The sequence below is a fragment of the Neovison vison genome, chromosome 10 (assembly GCF_020171115.1).
Source record: "Neovison vison isolate M4711 chromosome 10, ASM_NN_V1, whole genome shotgun sequence".
Lineage (NCBI taxonomy): Eukaryota > Metazoa > Chordata > Mammalia > Carnivora > Mustelidae > Neogale > Neogale vison.
Window position 1 is genome coordinate 4,557,136 of NC_058100.1, and position 18,542 is coordinate 4,575,677.

Sequence of the window (18,542 nt, forward strand, 5' to 3'; positions counted from 1 at the left end):
CGTAGACAACCCTAAGATCCTCCCCACATCACAAACGAATTATCAAGGGCGGATGGAAAGCATGAGTGGAGCATGGAATAAAGGAGGCCAGTGAACGGAGTCGACTCGTGTGTGGGAAACACGCCAGCTTCCTGCCAACGAGACTTCTTCCAGCCTCCTTTCCTCTGCCCTGCCCACAGCGTGCGGCTCGGGGGAGGCATCAGAGCCGCAAAGAAGGCGAGGTCGGCAGAAAGGAGGAATGCCACGGCCAAGGACACACCGAGCAGCCCGACGTCAGCCAAATAAGTCAATAGCACACCTGTGGCCGCTGGAACGATCCTGTTCTTCGGAATATCTAAGAATAAAGTGAAAAATCCTAGCATCGGAGTTCTTCGGATGTGAGGAACAGAAACCAGCTCTGGTTTCAACTAAAGCAGGAGAAGGAAATGTTCAGAAAGTTGTAGTAGCCCAGGGTCCTTGTCAGTTCAGGCTGCTGTAAAAGAATACCGTCGTCTGGGCACATTACAAACCACAGACGCTTATTGCTGGTGGTTCTGGAGGCTGGGAAGCCCAGGGTCAAGGCGCTGGCCGGTTCGGGGTCTGGTGAGAGCCTGTTTCCTGGTTCACGGACAGACACCCAGCTTCCCACTATGTCCTCATGGGGCAGAAGGGGTGAGGGAGCTCTCTAGGGTCTCTTTGCTAAGGGCACTCCCCCCACTCATGGGGCTCCACCTCGGGACCTCGTCTCCTCCCAAAGGTCCCACTTCCAAATACCATCACTTTGGGAAAGAGTTTTCAGCCTATGAACTTGAGGGGGACACAAACATTCAGTGCATAATGTTCGAGAACCAAAGAAAACACCAAGGAACCAGGACACAGCCACGTGGCTTAGGGACAACCTTCTCAGGGCCACCATGGAATAACTCTGTTCTGTTTCTGTTCCCTAATGGCTCTCTGGAGGTTAAAATTCCCAACAAACAGATCTAGGTTGATCAGCTTGGCTGGGGTCAAGAATCCTCCCTCTAGGGGATGGAGGAGGGTTGCAAAACATCTTGTCAGAGGGGGGGTTGGTTTAACAAAATCAAGGATAAAAGTATGAACTGGCATAGGTAGGGAAGGAAATGTGCATTGGTGTCCATTCTGTCAGTGCTGTCCACTCACCTGCTGCCCCCTGGCGCCCCAGCACTGAGTTTCCAAGAAGTCTGAATACTGGAATCCCCCCACCCACCCCCAAAGAGCTCACAGCCGATGGGGGAAGCAATGTGCCAACAACGGTAATACGGCCCCAGCCTGTGCTCAAAGTCATCTCCTGGCCTATGAGAACTTTGTCCCCAGGGAAAGCCAGGCAGGTCCCCGAAGGAAGCCAAGGAAGGGACAGAGACTCTGGCTGGGAGCAAAGCTTCACTGAGCAGGGATTGAAGAAGATAAGGCCAGGGGATTCCTGGGGCAGGTGTCCTAGAACGGCATCAGGGTGTGGGCTCCCTGTGTTCCCAGGCTGGCAGGTGTATGTCCCTAGGCTCCCCTCCTGGTAGAACACAAAAGGGATGAGGAGATGTAGAGCACTCACCTAGGACTCACACAAGAGGGAGCTGCACACCGAAGGAAGGCAGGAGTCAGCCGCTAGAGCCCCAGCCAACTCGGGGCAGCTGTTCCTGGAGAGTCCCTTCTTCTGGGGCTTGTGTGTGACAAGAACAGGTAGAGCAGGATGTCTGCCAGTCCCATTCCTGTCCAGTTGTTCCCAGAGGGTGTGAGCACAGAGAGTAACCCCCTGGCACCCAGGCAAGGGGGTCACTGCCCTGGGCACAGAGTGCCGGGATGCTCCCCCACGGGCATGGAGCCGAGCCCCCTCCACCTGGAGCTCTCTCTTGCCTTTCTAGAACACGCTCCAGGCATCCAGAATCCTGGATCTGTGGGTCTCAGTGTGGAGCTCAGACATGGAGCGGATGCTCTCTCGCCGAGCCGGGAGCCCTACCCGGGGTGGGACCAGGACCTGAGCTGCAGGCAGAGGTTCAACTGACTGAGCCACGCAGGTGCCCTCATAAGTAAAACCTTTAAAAAATACAAATACACACAACGTTTAGTTAAAATTGTGGTAAGCTCCACAGAGAAGAAGAGAAAACAGCAAGCAAGAAAGACGAGGGAGAAAGTTGGTTCTGGCACAGGGTGATACACAGCTGTCTCCGAGGACCGGCCCACGCAGAGCCCTGCGGGGACAGGAGTCACCGAGTGTCACCGAGCAGAGCGGGGAGGCCTGGGGCCCCCTGAAAGGCCCTCTGGAAAGCTCCTGGCTCAGCGGGCTGTCTGCAGCCTCCTCCCCGCGGCCAGAGGGCAGTGAGGAGGAGCGCGCAGGGAGGAGGCAAGGGCAGAGGCGAGCCGTGCAGGGTCCGGTAGGACACGGTCAGATTTAAAATTTAATTCTCACGTGAAAGGAGGCCACTGAAGAGTTTTAAGAAGGGAAAGGACAGGACCAGACTTGCATGTTTAAAAGCTCCCTCGGGCGGCCTCGTGAAGAATGGCTGTACAGGAAGCTGACGGAGACGGACGCTGGGACAGCCTGGCTGCGGACAGGGCTCAGGGAAGACGCTCTCCCCTACCCAGGGCCGAGGCGTCCTGGGTCCCACGTGGACCGCCCAGGTGGAGCCCCCGGGGCTGCTCCGGAGAGTTTTCCCGGGCGAGGGGCCCCAGGCACGCTCAGACACCTCCGGGAAGCGACAGTCACCGCAACCGTCCAGCGTGGGTTAAGCCGCTCTAGCCGGGTCAAGGCCACGGGGAGCAAACGACACCGACACCACAGGGTCAGGCTGGCCGGTGAGAGAAGGCTCTGGAGTGCCTCGGCAAATGGTAGGGAGGGTGCAGCCCCCCAGAATGGAGGCCAGCCCCTGCCTGCCTGGGGGTCTCAACCACGAGCTGGAGTGGGCAACACGGGGAATATCTGTGTTACACGGCCACTCCGGGCCGGAAATGTCCCATATTCTCCTGAGAGGTCAGTGAGTGCCTGGGGGAGGGGGGCGGGGAGGGGAGGGCAGAGAGTCAGGGGTGCAGGAGTCAGGGCTCTGGGGTACGGGTGTTCTTAGGCGGACAGAGGAGGGGACTGGCGGTTTGCTGTGGCCCATCCCTTGGAGCCGTGGCCACCTGGCCACCACTGGCCCTAGTGGGCATCCTGACCCCTCACACTCAGCCTCCCATGAGGCTGTCCAACCACGCAGTTTGAAGGGCACCCAAACAGCCCATCACCAAGTTGCCTCTTTGCCTGAGGGACCAGCAGAGCCTCAGCCGGGCCATGAGATCGGCGCCTCCCTCCTGGTCCGCCACCCCACCCAGAAGAGGAAGGGTCCTGTGCTGACCCGGTGGGGATGCAGGGGAAGGTGGTGAGGAAGCTGCAGTCCCGGAGGGATGAGGCCTCACTGGACGATTTTCAGCAGAAGAAATGAGGTTCTTCAGCTTGCAGGGTGGAGGCGGAAACACCCTCTTCACCCGCACCCCTACCCCTCTTTGGCCAGCATCCAAGATGACACGTGCCTGGCCTCTCCCCAGCAAGGCCTTATGGGGGAAACGACTCATCCACCAGCAGCCCGACCGGCACCTTCCGTCCCAGGTAGCTGGCTGCCCCCTGAACCCGAGCCCCTCACGCACTCCTCCCCTTTCTCCAGGCTCTTCCTGCCCCTCGCAGGGAGAATACGGCCCCTTATCCACCCTGCCCTCCTACCCAATCTCTGAAGCCGACCCCATCCCCAGGAGCTTTCCCTCCATGGACCCCAGAGCACCCCCACCCCAGCCTTGCAGAGAACAAAATCGAAGGTCACAAGCATAATTCTGGAATTTTCCCAGGGGGTGGGCTGTGGTGCAGGCAGACAGTGAGGGGCTGTTCTGCAGACATCCCCTCCGCTGGGGAAGCCAGGAGTCTTGGATCGAGAGGTTTTATGTCTGGATGGCGCCCTTCCCGTGGGGCCACCCTCCCGCGGCCGGCCGGGCTCAGACAGCCTTCTGGGCCTGAGGGAGCTCAGAGCCGCTCGGGAGGAGACAAGCTGCTTCCCATCACCTCCCACCCCCTCGCGGGCACCCTGCCGCAGCGTGCCTATCTCCCCCCAGCCTCCAGAAATCTTTGAAACAAAATGCATGGCGTGCCTCCTACGCGCCTGGGATTTTCTCGCATCTTAGGTGCACGAGTGAGTAAAACACAGATGCCCACCCCCACGGAGGTGACGGGCGGGGGTGTCAGTTAATGAAACCATGAGAGCATGTTGGGGGGGATGCGCTCTCAGGACTAAAGAACAACAGAGAGGGGGTAGGGCCATCTGGAGTGTGGGCAGAAGGCCCTCCGACCTCAGCGAAGGCTCTGTGAGAGCATTGAACAGACTTGAAAGAGGTGAGGCGTTAGCCGTTGGGAAACCTGGAGCAAAGCCGTTCTGGGCAAAGAGACCTCGTGGGCTGAGCCCCTGCGCTGTTCACGAAGCAAGGGCCAGTGGGCTCGAGCATAGGGTGGTGGAGAGCCGAGGGGAGGAGGGCCATAGGGTAGGTCCCTGAGGCACCATGCAGGGTCCGGAGGATCAATATGAGGACCTCAGCCTTGGCTCTGAGTCAAATGGGAAGCCGTTTCAGCATTTTGAGCAGAAGAACGGTCTAAGCAGGATGCTGGCTTGCCTGCTGAGAACGAAGTGTAGGTGGGCGCGGGAGGAAACAGGGGCCCAGCCCTGGCACTGTTGCTAGAACCCAGGCTGGGAGCCCGCGAGGGAGGAGAGGAGGGTAGACCCTGGGTGGACTCTGAAGGTGGGGTCAGCTGGACTTCTGACCGCGCGGGTGTGCAGGGGGAGAGGAGCCGGGGGACAGAGCTGCCCTCAGGTGCAGTGGGGAAGACAGCCAGGAGCAGGTGGGGCGGGGGGCAAGGCAGGGTCTGGGCGTGCTGAATTTGAGACGCTTGCTCTGGGCGTGCTGAATTTGAGACGCCTGCTCAACGTCCAAGCAGGCAGTGAGGGGGCGTCGGAGGGAGGTCCAGCCTTGGTGCGCTCAAGTCTGGGTGGTATGGGCACACGGGCTTCAGCGGGGCAGGTAGAAAGCTAGGGAGAAAATGGTGCCCGCCCCCGAGGCTCACTTTCTCCCCGCCTGCGCTGTGCTCCTGGCGAGGCTCCTGGGTGTTGAAAGGAAGGAATCCAGGAGCAAAGTTACAACAGCAGTTTCCTCTCCCGACCAAGCAAGCTTGTGATGGCAATAATCGTGAACATCCATTTCCTCAAGTCCTTCATGAGCTGGGAATGAGGAGCCCCCGCCCTACAGGGAACAGCTTCCACAGAGCCTGCTGGCCAAAGGCTCAGGGCCCAGCCACCTGCCCGGGAGAGCTGGCCCGGGTGCCCTGGCCTGGGAAGCCTGGGGCACCTGTGGGATCTTGAAGGAGTAGATACTGAGAAAGGAGGTGACCCAGGTCTGCCTTCGGGGGGAGCCTGGTCTCATGGAGATGGGAGTGTAGCAGGACAGTCCAGGACAGCTCAAAGGTAAGTCAACACCACTTGCCCTTCTCTGGGAGCCCTGTAGAGCCTGGGATAATAGAACCCAATATGGTCATTCTGTCTCCTAAGACAATGCTGTCTGAGAAAAAGAGGGGGGGTGAGGGGGAGAGAGGGGAGAAAAGGGAGGGGGGAGGAGAGAGAAGGAGATGGGGAGAGAGAGATTGGGGAAGGTAGGGAGATAATGGGGGGCGGAAACAGAAGGGGAAAGGGGACAGGAAAGAGAGGAGGCGGTGGGCTTCGGGAGGGGCGGAAGGGGAGGGGAGGGTGGAGGAGGGGAAGCGGAGAGAGGAGGGAGCAGGACGTGTGGCTGGGATAGCGCGGAGGCCCGGGATTGGGAGTTTGCAGAGCCCCGGAGCCTGTGGAGGCGGGTCCTGGCAGGGAGGGGCCAGTGGCCTCCCAGCGGGAGAGGGGGCGGAGCTTGAGCCCAGGGATGCCCACGGGGGACTGACAGGTGGAGACAGGCAGGAAGTGGGACCTGTCCTGAGCTGAAGGAGCTCAGTTCCAAGACTGAACTGATTCTCCCAAAAATGCTAGAGAAAATCTCTACGGCCCCTGCTGGGAGGGTCCCTCCTCAGCTTCGGGAGGAGCCTGGGGACCCCTCAGCAGAGACTGCACCCCTGGGAGGCGCTGTGGAGGTCAGTGCTGGGGGTAGGGGGGCCCACGGCGGGCCTGAGTGCTGGCGCCGCTGAGAGCGAGGGGGTAGACAAGAGCGAGCCGGGAGGGCACGCCCAGGGTGGTGGCCCCAGGCTTGACTCCGGTCCCCGCTGAGCTTGTGTTTCTGGTGCTTCCTGTTGTTATTAGCATCGTTATTCCTAACGAGCATTGTCATCAATATGAATACCCGCATGTGGACTCCTGGTTCTCCTCCTGCTTATTTGTTGCTTGCTGGATCCTCATCTCCTCCCCCAGACGGTCAGTCACCCTCAAGTTCAACCCCAAGGCTTCCGTTCCTCCCATCTCCCTCCCTGCAGGCCTGCCATGGCCCCAGCCCCCACTCTGTGTGTGGTTAGACGTCTGCCTGCAAGCCTGCCTTCTTGAAATTCCATGAAATTTCAAATTTGTAAGTATGAACTTCCATACTGAGGGCTGGGGGCCCCGGGGCCAGCCATTTGCAGAGCCCCAGCAATGCACCAGGCTCTGTGATAAGCATTCACACGCATCAGCCCTGTTACTGTTTCATTTTACAGAGGAAGAAGAGGAGGTTTGGGGGCCTATGACACAACTGTGAACTCAGGTCTCTCTGCAGAACAGAGGCCTTTTCCTTTGCAGGTGTGAACAAGACTAACTCACACATACTTATCACAAGTTTTCTTCCCCTCCCCTTTCTTCTTTTTTCCCCAAGACACCCACCATGGGTCCGTCATCACTGGGGGACTCAGCCCCTAGAGTCACCCCATCCCTGACTTGGCCGAGGGCTCCAGTCCCCCTCCTGGCACGCAGTGCCCCACCCTGTCCTCCCAAAACTCATGCTGGAAGGCCATGTGGGCGGCTCCAGGCTGCCTTGTCCAGCAAGGTGGTCAGTCACCTTCAAGTTCAACCCCAAGGCTTCATTCCTCCCATCTCGCTCCCTGCAGGCCTGCCATGGCCCCAGCCAGGCTGCCTTGTCCAGCCTCACTGGCCTGCACAATGCCCGAGCTCCCCCAGCCTGACTGAGAGAGAGCCACGTGGTTCCACCCGGCCTGCACGGTCCCACTTCCCTCTAGGCTCCGTCCCTTCTGCACGTCCCTCCTGATGGGACTGCAAAAAACTGACGGGAACGGGTTTTGTGTCCACACCCCAGGAATAAAGGAGAGATCAAGGCAGAGCGGCTGGGGCACAGTCCAGACAGCAAGCAGGACTTTCCAGAGATATTCCGGGGAAGCACCTGGCACCGTCCCCTGACTCCAGACTGTGACTGTGTAATTCTCAAAACCCCTGGGTTTCCAGGGAGGCCGGAAAACCGCCAGTCCCTCCCAGAGTCACCACCAGAGTCTGTGGGCCCAGAGCACTCGCCAGACATTGGGCCGCACAGTGCTGAGACTTACTCTGACGGGAACCCAGAGAAGAAAACTCACTGGGATTCCGTGCCTCTCGGGTCTTGAGACTTGGTGGCTTATAAGAGGATGACTAGAGCATCACTACCTAAAACCTGGAGAGACTCAGGAGGAACTGAGTCAGGAGGGACCCGGTGTCTCCTGAATAGATTTCCCAGGGTATCCTGGGAGACGGGTTCACGGGAATTCTGTGGATGACAAGCTAGGAACTCTGTGGTCACCCTGAAGGTGACCAGGGACACATAAATGATCTCATTTTTCAGTGAGCAGAGGAGCTGGCCTCCCACTCTGGCAAGGCTGGGGAGAGACACAGAGAGCAGCAGAAGAAGCCGGAGGGAGACAAGAGAGTTTGTGCCGCTAGTGTCTCCACGGAAAACCAGAGAAGAATCAGGACTGTTCTTGGGATTCCCTCTCCTGAGGCAGCATCTGGGTGCACAGCCATCTGCTTGCATGGTGACATAGCCCACCTAAAATTTACCAGCCTGTAGTTAAGTGCAGCCATTATTAAAATTAATTTCTGTAAGTTTACAATTAAATGACATTAAAACAAAAGAGGTGAGTACTCAGAACTCATCACTGCCTAATTATCTTACTAAGGTTCCTTTTTCTTTTCTTTTTTTTTTTTTTTTTGAGAGAGAGCGAGCACATGTGCAGCGGGTGGGGGGGTGGACAGAGAGAGCAGGAGAGAGAATCCACCCAGAGCCTGCCGTGGGGCTCCATCTCACAGCCCTGAGATCATGACCTGAGCCGAAATCGAGAGTCAGACGCTTACCTGACCAAGCCACCCAGGCACCCCTACTAAGGCTCCGTACTGTCTCGGTGCCGGAGGTCATTTGCTTCCGTGGAACCTGGTTCGTGCAACTAGCCTACAGGGGCATCCTTCTGCATGCCGCTCCCACTCTGCGCCGGGACGCCATGTCCACGCTGGCAAGGCACACATCTCAGAGAAGGCACATGCTACTAATCGGGGCTCCCCTGACCCTCTCCCCCCTCCATTCCCAAAGCCACCATTACACACTCACCCCCACAAGGGTTCTCCCCCAGCACTGACAAGGGCTCAGGGGTCCCTGGGAGAGGCGCCTCTCCCACTCACTGCGGTGGAGCGGGCAATGGGACTGAACAAACACCCACCTGGGCTTTACGAACTTCCCCAGGGCACACTGGGTCACCCTATGGGAAGTCGTTTCCAGAGCCTCCCTAAAGTCTCTCTTATTGCTTTATAATGAGCTTTTCTTGCCAGACCTCACTGTCCTCACCCCTCAAATAAAGGCTGTCTGATCATGGCTCCCTGGTTCCTGGAATGGGGAAGAGGATATCATTCAACAGCAAGCTGGCCGTCAGTCCGTCCCTCACCGACTTCCAGGAGGCTGAGCTGGAGGCTCCTCAGACTGGGAGAACCTTCCGCAAGTCATCCTGTGCAGGCTCCAGCCTTGGGGGAAAGTGTGCCAGGCACAGTGCCCAGCCCAAGGTGTAACTCTCCCCACAAGCAAGTCGTCTTCCCGATGCTCACGGATGTGTCCAAAGGCAATGAGGGGTGCAAAATCCCTGCAGTTCTCCGTGCCCCTAAACACTCGATCCCCTTGCCCTGGACCCCGCCCGTCCCCAAGAACCCACCCCACTCCATAGCTCTTGTCTCTGGCTCCCTCGGTCCCACCACTGTCTCTCCTTTCTCTTCCCAAGTTCAAGCCAGCCAGAGCCAGCCATGCCTTCGCCCCTTGGCAAATACCCAAGCCAACCGGCAGGGCTTCATAACTGTGTATAGCCAGGCAGGGGCTCAGGGATTTATCAGTTTAGAAACTTGGAACCCGGCTACTTTGAGGTCATCCATACCCCACACTTCATGCAGTCCCAGGGTAGGAGCAGGGCGCATTAGGAAGCCTTCCGGGAAAAAGAGGCAAAGAGAAGGAAACGCCTGGGCTCTCAACAGGCAGGTGGCTGGGCAGCAGCTGGTAGAACCGTGTTCTACCCTCCGTGTTCAGACCCTCCACCCCTGGACCAGACACACTTCCAGCTGTTGCCTGTTGCAGACATCCTGTAGGGAGTCGAACCCCTTGGTCCCCTAGAGGAGGCGGACTTGGAAATAGGACGTTTAGGGCTCCCTGAGAGAATGTGGACCAAGAGATAAAAGTTCTAGGGAACAAACTCTGGGTTCAATAGAAGAAATATCTTTCTGACTGTGTCAGAAGCCGAAGAGACTGATTTGGGAGATAGTAAGATGCCCCTGGAGGTACGCAAGAGGCCGGAGCATCATTTGTCAGGAATGCTGTAGCAGGAATTCAAATATCAGAGAGACAGCCTGAGGTCCTAGAGCCAAAGAGCCTGCTTCAACACCTGCATTACCTTTGTGGCCTTGGTCAAGATATCTATCCCTCAAGCCCTGGTTTCTTCATCTGCACGAGGGGACAGCGCACGACATCATACGACTAAAGGAACGATTAAAGAAGACAAGCATATTGGAAAGCACCTGGCCCTTAGTGGGTTCTCAAAAAATGTCCGTCCGTTTTCCATTAAAGGGGGCGGGGTGGGGAGAGGTTACGTTAGAGGCCCTCGGAGGTCTTCTACCCCAGAGTGGGGCTCTGAAACCCTTCCTGGCGGTTGAGAAGGCAGGCAGACGCCCGGGAGAGAGGAGGAAGGAGGAGGAGGTGGATGTGGGCGGAGGACGGGGAGTGCGGAGGATGGCTGGGAACCTTCGGGAGGTCCCCGCGGTCAGGGTCCCGGTTCCCCTCCTCTACCTTCCGGAATGGGAAGGGAAAGCGGGACGAAGGGTACAGTTGCCCCATCCACCCCCGACCCCCGCAACCCCTTCCCGCCCGCCCGCCGCCCGCCAGAGGTGGGAGGGAAGAAGGGCGGGAGCGCAGCCCCGGCCCGGGAGCAGCCACCCGCGTCCCCCCCGCCCCCGCGCCGCCCCTCGGCGGAACCACAGCCGGCACAGTCTGAGGTCTTACAGGTGCTTTATTGTGCTAACACTGCCGCCCGGGAGCTCAGCTCTCCCGCGCCACCAGCCAGTCCGGACCCGCACCCCCTCCCCGGTCCCGGGGCCCTCCGGCTGGGCTGGAGACGCCGCGCCTCCGCCTCGACCGCGCTCGGCGCTGCCCCCTCCCTCCCGCTCCCGGCCCCCGCGCCCCTCTCGCCCGGGCCCCGAGGAGGCGCCGCGGGCCCCGGTGGCCAGGAGGCGCGGGGCGGGCGCGGCGGGCCCGGGGCCGAGCGCATTCCCAGCGGCGGGCGGGCGGCCCCGCGGCGCGCTCACACCAGGAGGCCGTCGGTGCGCTGCCGCGGCCCCTCGGCGCAGTCGGCGGGCTCGGCGCTCTTGACCTTGACGTAGACCGGGGAGGGGCCCGCTTCGCAGGGGCCGGCGGCGGCGGCGCAGGGCGCCAGGGCCACATCCTCGGGGCCGCCGCAGGGCGGGGGCGCGTACTTGCGGCGCAGGGAGCGGCTGACGGTCTGCGTCGGGTACCCCAGCAGGTGGGTGACGCTGCGGCCGCGCCCGCTGGCCTTGCACCCGGGCGCCTCGGCGTCCTCTCTGTGGAAACAACAGGCGGGCGGGTGAGCGGGCTCCTCCGGGCGCGGCGTGGGCACGGCCTGGCGGGAGCCGGGGGCGCCAGCAGCCTCTCGGCCCCGCGCCTCCCTCCGCCTGCGCCTCGCCTCTCCCTCGGCCTCCACCTGCACTCCTCTGCCTCCTCCGGGCCGGCGACCCCGGGGCCACGGTCTCCACGCCGCAGACAGAGCCTGTCCGGCAGCCCCGTCAGGCGCCCTGCGGCCCCGTCTGACGTGCGCACCGCCGCCCGCCTTCGCGGGAAGGGAGGCGCGGGGACCCAGGAGGGGCGGCCTTACCTGTCCTTCTCTCCGTAGCTAACACCAGCCTGGCCCTCTCGCTTTCTCTTCTCCACACCTCTGCCCCTCAACCTCCTGCTCCATCCCTTCCTCCATCCCCAGGGCACTGCAGCCATTAGCACGACTAGTCTTGTTCTATTTTTATTACTAGTTGGTTTCTAATATGTTATTAGCACTATTCTTACTATTGACTCTTCTTAAATAAGCATGTCCAGAATTGTCACCGGCGCGAAACAGGGGAAACATGCAAAAATGCAGACCCTGCCCTCCAGGAGCTTACAGTCTAGACGAGATGGACAGAGAGGTGCACCGACAGGAGGGAAACGGAGGGCAGGGGGTAGAGGTGAAGACCGGCGCGGGAGGGGGAGGAGCCAGACGAGTGGCAGGTCGACATGCTGCGGTCCCAGCACTCCTGGCGATGGCAGGCAGGGTGGGGGTGGGGGTCCCGCCGGCCGGTGGCAGGCGGGGGTGAGGAGGGCAGGGCGCCGGTCCCCCGCCGCTTGGCAGCATGCAGCATGCATCAGGTTTTACCTGATCTCACTAGCCAAGTCGCCGCAGGCCCCGCCGCCGCCGACCCCGCCGCCAACGCCGTTGCCGTAGCCGAAGGCACCGCGGGCGCCGCCGGCCCCGGGGCCCCCGCAGCAGCAGCAGATGAGCCCCCAGATGCCCACCATCAGACAGGCCAGCATGAGCAGAGAGCCCAGCACTGCGCCTATGATCATGCCTATGCGCCGGGAGTCTGTGGAGAGAAGTAAGGAGCCGGATCACCGGGAGGGGCCAGGGCAGGCGCTCTGTAGGAAGGAGAGCCAGGATCCCCGGCCATCTCAGGGCCCTGGCACACCCAGTGAGGAAGGATGAGGAGAGGCAAGGGACCGCGCTAAGTGCATGTTTCTCCCAGGGCTTCCCGGCCGCCCCCAGCAGAGCCTTGGGCACTGATGGCAATGGGCTGGCAGAGCCGGTGGGGGGGAGGCTCCAAACACAGCCCAGGTTCCTTCAGCCCCGCCCTCTGGTCCCCGGACCCCCAGGGCCACGGCCACTGCACCTACCTGAGACCTTCACCTCCACCACGCACACACTGTAGCCCACGTGGTTGGCCACTGTACACTGGTAGAGCCCGTCATCCTCGCGGGAGATGTCCTTCAGAAGCAGGTCACCGTTGTTCAGGCCTGAAACGGAAGAGTGCCAGGGGGCTGGAGGGAGGCCCAGGGGCCCCGTGTCTGAGAGCACCACCCCGGCCGAGGCTGCTGCGGGGGCCGGAAAGGCGGAGGCCCACCCCAGTCTCCAGGTGAGTCCCTTTCCCCCAGCTGAAACTGAGAGGCAAGGCACCCTCTCCCAGCACCAGCACAGAGACACCCCTCGTTCACTCTGTGACCTTAGGGAAATGCATCCCCTCCCCAGGCCTTGGTGTCCTTCTTTGTACAGGGAGAACACGGTTAGACCCGGGAATTTGTAAAGGCCCCTCCAGCCCTGATACTCTCTGGCTGTGAGTCCTGCGCAGCTTCTCCCAGTCTCCCCCGCCCCCCATTTCCTCCTCACACGGCCCTGGAAGGTAGATGTTATTATCCCTTTCCCGGGGGAGGGAAGCCAAGGCAGAGCAACATGCAGCCGCTTGCCTGAGTCTTGCCGCCAAACAGTGGTGAATCCAGGAGCCGAGCCTCGCTCTTACCTATCCGTCCCAGACCCTGCCCTCTGCACCCCGGGGCCCGCTGCTCGCCCAGTCCCACCTTGGTTCAGGTTGCTGTGGAAGGACTCCTGGTAGGAGAGCTCGGAGTGGAAGCTGTGCTGGGAGTGGTAGGAGCCGGCGCGGTAGGGGTGGGTGTGCCCGCTGATCTTGGCCCACTTGTAGGAGAGCGGCGGGGTGCCGCCGTTGGCAAAACACTTCAGCACCACGTCGTTGCCGTGGGTCATGTGGCCCTCGGACCAGCACATGGGCACCGCGGGCCGCGCTGTGGAGAATGGGGCAGGTGTGAGCCAGGGCCCTGCCCGGAGGCGCCGCAGCCTGCGGCAGGGGCGCCCGGAGGCACCCGGCGGTATCCGGCGGTACCTTGGACAGTGACGATGACCTTCCGGCTGGCCATGGTGGTCTTCTTCACCCTGCACTCGTAAGTGGCCGTGTCCGACACCTGCAGGTTCATGAGGTTGATGGAGGCATCGTACTGGCTGGGGTCCGAGGCGGCGAAGCGGACCCTCTGCTGCAGGTGGGGGAGGTTTCCGTGATTGATCCTCTTGTCCTGGTAGCTCAGGAACTGTGAGGAAGAGGAGAGCAGGGATATGTGACACAGGCAGAGCAAGGGACCCCGCGCGGCTCGGCGTCCTCAGGAGCCTCGCTGAACTTCTCTGAGTCCCTGTGGAGGGTAGCGATGGTGGTCATGACACCCGACCCCGGAACCCCGTGGTGAGGGCATGAGAGTGGATGCGATCAGACGCTTTGGAAAGCGCAAGGTCGGGCTGGGACTGCCCTGAGGCCTCCCGTGCCCTCTGCAGCAGGTGGGGGAAGGCGGCTGAGGTGTGACTTGTGATGGCAGAGCCCTCCCTGCTGCAGCCCCCTTTCCCAGAGAGGCCGTGGGGGAAGTTCAAGGTCTTCATTTGCTTCTCTGCCCTCCCTTTCCCCTGAGGGTGTCAGCAACCCTCCAGGTTGACACCATGAAGTGCAGGGTAAGGGGGACCCTGAGCCAGACACTCACGACATTCTCCCGATGGGAGGGGTCTGAATTGAGCTGCATCCACTCGATGTCCAGTCCGTTGGGGCCATAGTCCTCAGGGTCCAGGATGTAGGGGCAGCCCAGTCTCACGTTATCACCTTCCGCCAGGTACAGGACCTCCTGGCCATCCCCGTTGATCCGCACAGCACTCAGCAGCGCTGGGGGAGGGGCAGATGGGGGTGGAGATGGGGAAGTGGGGGCGTGAGCTCCAGCCCCTCTCTTCACCGTTCTCTGTGGAGTTCCTAGGAAGGAGCGGCTGCCCCCATTGTGTGTGTGTGTGTGTGTGTGTGTGTGTGTGTGTGACAGAGAGAGAGAGAGAGAGAGAGAGAGAGGAGGCAGGGATTGGTCTGTGCATGTCTGCGCGTACTTGTGTACATGTCTACAGCCTACACTAGTGTGGGATTGTGTCTGAACACTGTTCGCATGTGTATGCCTGTTATGTGTGCTTGCGTGTGTGCGTGCATGATTGTGTGTGTGTGTGTACACTTTGTGTGCTTGTGAGTATTTGTGGCTGCTCAGGTGTACTGTAGGGATCTCCTGCATATAACCAGGGTATCTTATGCACACAGGACTGTGTGTGTGTGTGCGTGTGTGCATGTATGCGTGTGTGTGTTTGAGCGCATGAAACAACCAGAGTCGTTAAATGCTCTGACGGAGAAGCCGGGCTCGTGCAGAGCCATCTCCTCTGGCCAGGGAGGCTCACCGGCTCTAGGAGGATGGGCACCACGGCCTTCAGGGCCCCTTTCTGTCCCGAGGAGCAGAAGGCCGGTCATGTTTGTGTGTGCGTCTCTGTGTGTGACCATGCGTGCCTGTGGCCACAAGCCTGGGTGTGGCTGCGTGTGCCCCGCTGTGTCAGTGCTCTGAGCCATCGTCTGTGCCCGTGCACGACAGGAGGTAGCCAGGCTCCCGTCTGATGGTTTTTGTCTAATGGGGAGGGAGGCTGTGTGCCTGGAATACGGCCCGTGCCTCCGCAACGTAGTCAGAGCCTCGCGTGGTGACACGGCGTCGTGGACTTGTGTCCTTCCCTGTACGACAGTGACGGTGCGGCTCGGGGTAGCCGCCCTCTCCTGCTCGCTCTCTACTCGGGGCCCCTCCCACTCCGAACAGCCTGAGCTGCGCTGAGTCAGCCCTGGTGAGGGGCCAGGATCCGGAAGCTCAGGCCTGGGCTCCTTGCCCTCCCTAACCTGAAGCCCCAGGTGAGCACTAGCCCCGACCGGTTGGACCCAGAGAGGAAGACAAAGGGGGAGGGGGTGCCAGGGCCCCAACCTTGGCAAGCAGGGCAGGAGGGCTCCACCTCCCAGGCCCCTGGCCCAGCCAGGCTCTCTCCCCTCCTATGCTCAGGACAGCCAGCAAACCCTCTGGAGCCCCAGCCCTGGTCTCGGGTCTCAGCCTCTCGCTGGGCTCTGCCCTTCCCTTGATCTTTCTGGGGCCTGCGTTCTTGGTAGAGAGTGTGTCCCACACACAGATGCAGCGATGCGTGGTCACAGCCACACAGCAACACACAGACGCAGCTGTGCGCCTGTGCTGTCCCACCGCCCTGCCCACGGGGACACGGGCCAACCCGCGCAGACCCGCAGCCGCACGCCGACACCCGTTTGCATTCACCCGGAAGACACACCCGCCGCACACTCCCAGAGTCCCCGTGTGCAGTCCTTCAAGACTAGACACATCTTCAGAAGCTTAACCCAGTTCTAGAGAGCCAGCAGGGGCCTCTCAACAGCCCCCGAGCCCTCAAGGATCACTGAGCTTGCCCCCGGGGACCCTGGCGGGCAGCAGCCCTAACCCCATAGCTTCCAGAGGGACCCGAAGCAGGCAGGCTGGCCCCTGGGCACTAACGGGATCCGGGGATGCCTCCTCCAGCCCCAGGACAAGAAAACACCCGCTCTCCTGAGATAAGGATCCTAGCGCTGACTCCCAGTTCCCCAGGCAGCAGGAGACAAGCCAGGGATGGGCCGGCTCCGTGGAGAGCAGAGGCTCCGCCCTGAGGAAGGGCTTCTGGGAGCAACCCACAGCCCTGAGGCCTGTCCCCATCCCCAGGGGACCAGCTGTCCCCATCCCTGGGGGCTAGTAGGCAGGAGGGTCGGGCATTGGGAAGGAGGGACGGGACCAGCTGTCCCCATCCCTGAGGGCTAGTGGGCAGGAGGGTCGGGCATTGGGAAGGAGGGACGGGCTGAATGAGGGTGCCCCACCCTCCGCGGTCCCAGGCCAGCCTCACCAGCCTCTCAACCTCCACCCAGGGCTCCAGCCTTTCCACACCCCTTCACGCTCCCCTGAGGAAGTCGTCCCTGCCCTCTCACCTAGGTCCCTCATGCAGTGGCCATAAGGACATATTCCAAGAAATGGGAGAGAAGAGAGAGACCGGAGAGCGGGAAGAAAGCCAGGGTGGGAGAGAGAGCTGGTCAGCACAGAGAGGGAGGGAGGACAGGGGCAGTGGCGATGCAGGGTCCCCCACAAGGGCACCGGGTGGGGGCTGCACTACCTGTTCTCGGCTTGTAAACCCTCCAAGAAGCCTCAAGCTGCTTCCCCAGCTGCTCACCCTCCCTCTGGAGGTGCGGGAGGGGACAACAGGCTCCCTTAGGAGAGAGTATTGGAGCGCGGGCTCTGCCCTCCCGCACCCACACCACACACATGGACGCGTCCCGAGTGGGCTCTGCCGACCCGCTCGCAGTGGCCCGGGGGCTCTGCAAGCACCTTGTTGACAATACAGTCTCTCTCTCTCTCAATCTCTCTCTCTCACACATGTACACACACGCACACGCACGAGCATGAACAAAGGCTGAAAATGTGCTCCCCTTCCCGAGTTCCTCCCACAAAGCCCCTCTTGCCAAATCCAGAACCCCCGAGGGTCTCGGAGCCATTTCCAGCGAGGCCCACACAGAACGGCCCGTGCTGGGACTTGCCCCAGCCCGGGCAGGCGGCCACAGCATCTGTTCCCCAGCCCTGCTCTCGGGTGTGCCCCACCGGGGTGAGGGGGCTCTGGGCAGCTCCCTCCTCGCCCTCCTCAGGCCTCATGCCAGGGGTGTGGCGCTTCCCAGGGCCTCTCAGAGCTCAGGGGCCTGGAGCAGGGTCCGTCCTTGCCCCCGCAGACTACACCGAGGCTCTGCCTTCTCGTGGCAAGCACCTCCAGGCCCTTGATGCTAGCCTGGGGCTGGGGGGTCCCCAGTCTGGGACCAGCACACGCCGAGGAGAGGGGTCTTTCCAGGCTCCTCCTCGGCGCCTCCAGCTTTGCTGCTCACCTGACCCCCTGCCCCACCCCCAGAGCCCCGAGTCCCCCAGGCAGGCCTGGGCTCCCATGCACACGTGCATGTGTGTTTGAGCCCTGCACGGCTCAGAGGCACAGCCCAGATCCATCCAGAACTCCTGCCCCACAGACACGTGCCCCAAACCCTTGGGCACAGGGCTCTCCTGGGGACGGGCCCTTGGCCATATGCACTGCGGGCGGGCGGCAGGTGTCTCTGACCACCCCCAGGCTCCTCTGCGGGGCCCTCGATGCCCCTCTCCCTGCCCCCTGGGCCCCGGCGTCGTGTGGGCATCCCTGCCCGATGCCCAGCCGCATACCTGGGCTCAGGCACACGAGCAGAAGGTGGAGTGCTCTTCGAACTCCCATGTCTCTAGGCTCGGTGTCTCCTCCGCCTGGGCTGGGTTTCCCGGGGGGCCGGTGGTGGTGGTGGGTGTGTGGGGACGGGTGGAGGGGGGGGGCTGAGGGCCCAGACACTGCCCGGGGTGGCAGGAACGTGCAATGAGTGCCCAGCCGCGGCCGGAGTTATTTCTATGGGAGGGAGGGGGCCTGGTCCCCGCCTTGGGGAGGAGCCCCAGGAACCCTAATTATCGGGGTGACAGAGTGGCCTACCCAGGCATTACCCAGCCCTCACCCAAGCTCTTCCCGATCCCGAGAGTGGCGCAGGGCGGCCAGCGGGTCTTGTAATTAGGCTCCTGTTAAACTTCCACTTCCTCCTGGCCCCATCCTCGGGGTAACAACAGTCGCCCCATTTCACAGCGTCCACGAGGCTCCCTTCACCACTCATTTGTTGCCTCCTTCCCTGGGGGAAATGGGGAAGTGGAAGGAGAGTCAGGCTTGGGGAGGAAGGGCGGCCAGGCCTTGAAGGGTTAATACTGAGCCCAAGGGCCTGACCCAGCCTCCCCTGCAGGCTCCAGCACTCCAAGTCCCTCCTTCCAGCACCCAGACCCTGGGGACCCCCCCACCACCACCACGTGGAGGTCTGTGGGAAGTGGCCTGCTGGGAGGGGGACATAGGCTGGAGGGAAGGCCCAGGCAGATGAAAGGGACCGGGGAATGGCTAGCCCACCTTCCCCGGTAGGCTTCTGGCCTTTCAAGGGGAGTCCAGCCTCCAGAGCTGAGAGAAAAGGGTGTCTGGGAATGGGGGTCTTCCTCCCTCTGGAGCCGTGCCCCACACCCATACCCGGGTGAGGTCAGCCCTGAGCACAAGGGATCCCTGGGAGCAGGGCTGTTGGGGGATTAAGCCTCCATCCCTGCAG

General features: G+C 61.4%; 1 protein-coding gene and 1 long non-coding RNA gene across 3 annotated transcripts; one reads left to right on the forward strand and one right to left on the reverse strand.

Moving 5' to 3' along the window:
* The first annotated feature begins 4,989 nt into the window (after positions 1-4,989).
* Positions 4,990-8,100, forward strand: LOC122918065. 2 transcript variants are annotated; one of them, XR_006386548.1, is made up of 3 exons: positions 4,990-5,465; positions 6,282-6,540; positions 7,777-8,100. It is a non-coding gene; the product is annotated as an uncharacterized LOC122918065 (long non-coding RNA). The 2 variants fall into 2 exon arrangements; XR_006386549.1 differs by lacking the exon at positions 7,777-8,100 and adding an exon at positions 7,261-7,363.
* A 2,656-nt stretch (positions 8,101-10,756) lies between these two features.
* Positions 10,757-17,653, reverse strand: VSIG8 (V-set and immunoglobulin domain containing 8). The gene is made up of 7 exons (XM_044266224.1): positions 17,605-17,653; positions 14,029-14,204; positions 13,389-13,590; positions 13,069-13,290; positions 12,391-12,510; positions 11,876-12,083; positions 10,757-11,033 (listed from the first exon to the last, which is right to left on the reverse strand). Exons 1-7 carry the CDS (start codon positions 17,651-17,653, stop codon positions 10,757-10,759), a joined length of 1,254 nt encoding a protein of 417 aa, XP_044122159.1.
* Positions 17,654-18,542: the final 889 nt, after the last annotated feature.

Bases quoted from the DNA above. Each gene is read 5' to 3' on its own strand.
- VSIG8 (XM_044266224.1), bottom strand. From the start codon at position 17,653: ATGGGAGTTCGAAGAGCACTCCACCTTCTGCTCGTGTGCCTGAGCCCA. The intron at 14,205-17,604 runs GTATGCGGCTGG...CCCCTCCCCCAG, and splicing joins GCTCGTGTGCCTGAGCCCAG to CGCTGCTGAGTGCTGTGCGG. The intron at 13,591-14,028 runs GTGAGTGTCTGG...TCTTCCTCACAG, and splicing joins CCTCCCATCGGGAGAATGTC to TTCCTGAGCTACCAGGACAA.